The following is a 2,128-nucleotide window of genomic DNA, read 5'->3' on the forward strand; positions in this document are numbered from 1 at the left end:
ATTTTTCTACAGGATTTATCAGTAGTGACACTTTTCTGAATTTTACTACAATTCATGAAAAAAAGGTTTTCCAAAAGTCACACTGTTTATTAAAATATATTGCTCCTGCCTAATGTTGTATTTGTGTAAAGGAAGACAACAGTATTGGTATTGTCAGTCAAATTTGTCTCAAACTGATGATCCAGTTGTTTTTTTGTTTGAACTCTACACGGATATGGAAAACATATCTTTATTTAATATCTATTTCCTTAATACTTTGCACATTACATAAATGACAGTACATAGGGGCAGGTCACACAACAAGGATGTGCCACATCTTAATCGAAGAAAGAATGCTACAGAACAAGAGACACAGGTTTGTCTTCCAGTACAAGTTCAGACAAACTGATGATTAAATTCCAGTAAAAACGTCCATGGTGCAGGATTGCCAGATAACGTCCCGTTAGGTTTCATTTTGTGTCACTGATGATATTTTTTGCTGTCACACTAACAAAAAGTAGTGAACAAATACAAATGTTGACATGATGACAGACAAACAGTGAGGGAATCACCAATCAGCTTTTTTTACATTTCACCCTGTGGGGGACCTGAATGTCTTTTTCAAATTTTAGAGTAATCTGTCCAAAAGTTGTTGAGACATTTCACTCAGAACAAAAGCTTTGAACCATGTGGTGATGCTGGAGAAAGAGTCAAGGTGTGACCTGAGTTATTTGGATTCACTGTCAAACTGAAAGTCTGATTAGAATATGGTACTTAAGTTCAACCCCACAGAAGATTCTGCCTTTAGTGATGAATTGAGTTGAACACATTTTTCTGCTAATTCCCTCCTTTTAGGCTCATTCTACAGATGAACCAAAGCAAAACATATTCCTCCAGGTTTATCTGAATGAGAGCACCTTTAGTTATTGAATTTAAAAACAAGTACCTGAACATTTTTTACTACTTCATCTCAGATTATACTTTATATGCAGTGTAATAGTTTAATGCCTAAAAAGGTAGAAATGTTAATCACGATATATACTACACTGTGCAAACATAGCATGCTTTGTATTTGGTCTTGTCGGTGTAGAGTATCTACATTTGTATAAAGTAAAGTAGAGTAAGTTAAGGACTTGAATCTGCATTTACATGCAGACAAAAATACTGATCAATTGTTTGTGCAACACTGATTCTGACAACCAGATAGCAGCCTGTAATATTGTACACACTTTGAATTTCTCTTCTTTATGAAACCTGAACAGTTTAACCTCAATATGCCAACAACATTGGAAATGAGACATAAAAATAAGATAAACAGTTTTAGTCCAATTAAAGTTAATTCAGGCTTTAAAAGTCTGAATAAATCAAACTGAACACTGATTTTTAAAAGCTCCATATTTCTTCAAATTATCTCCTTTGTTACTGCAAAACAATAGATTCCTACTGAAGGTTTTGGCGTACATATCCTAACCTCTAGATTTTGAATGTAATAGTCATGTTTAAAATGTGATGTCTCATGAGAATTGTTGTTGTTGGTAACGTCATTTTTTATTTTTTTTTGGTTTTGTCATTGCAGCACTTCAAAGAAGAAAATCCTCATCACCACTCTCATGGTGATGGGAGTTCTTGTTGTGGTTGTTAATCTTTGGGTCCCTGAAGATTTAACTAACAACAAACACACCGTACTTCAAGAAGATGTGAGAAAGTCTCTCATCCAACAAAAGCCAGCAACCAGAAGTTCTTCTTATAAATACTCCTGGCCAAAATGTCGCACAAACATATCTGCTGCCAGCGTCCCCGGCTTCAACTCACTTCCTCGTCTTATACAAGACTTTCTCTACCATCGCCACTGTCGACATTTTCCCATGATACTGGATGTTCCTGACAAATGTGGAGGAGCTGAAGGATCTGCAGAAGTCTTTCTTCTACTGGTCATTAAAAGCTCTCCTGGGAACTACGACCGTCGAGAGGTGCTGCGTAAAACCTGGGCTAAAGAGAGATTGCAGAACGGTGTGTGGATCCGAAGACTCTTCATTGCAGGAACAGCAGGTGATGGTTTTGAGAAAAAGAGACTCAACAACCTCCTTGACCTGGAGCAACATGAGAACAATGACATCCTCCAATGGGACTTTGATGACACATTCTACAA

The 2,128-nt window shown here is 36.6% G+C and overlaps 1 protein-coding gene across 1 annotated transcript in view; it reads left to right on the plus strand.

Moving 5' to 3' along the window:
• The first annotated feature begins 305 nt into the window (after nt 1-305).
• The window catches only part of LOC103373368 (UDP-GlcNAc:betaGal beta-1,3-N-acetylglucosaminyltransferase 6-like), a 9,404-nt gene continuing 7,581 nt past the window's right edge, over nt 306-2,128 (plus strand). Inside the window, exons 1-2 of the mRNA XM_008303242.1 lie at nt 306-355; nt 1,556-2,121. Coding sequence (XP_008301464.1) covers nt 306-355; nt 1,556-2,121 — 616 coding nt within the window. The remainder of the gene's footprint in view (nt 356-1,555; nt 2,122-2,128) is intronic.

The sequence above is a fragment of the Stegastes partitus genome, unplaced genomic scaffold (assembly GCF_000690725.1).
Source record: "Stegastes partitus isolate 25-593 unplaced genomic scaffold, Stegastes_partitus-1.0.2 Scaffold1963, whole genome shotgun sequence".
Taxonomy (NCBI): domain Eukaryota; kingdom Metazoa; phylum Chordata; class Actinopteri; family Pomacentridae; genus Stegastes; species Stegastes partitus.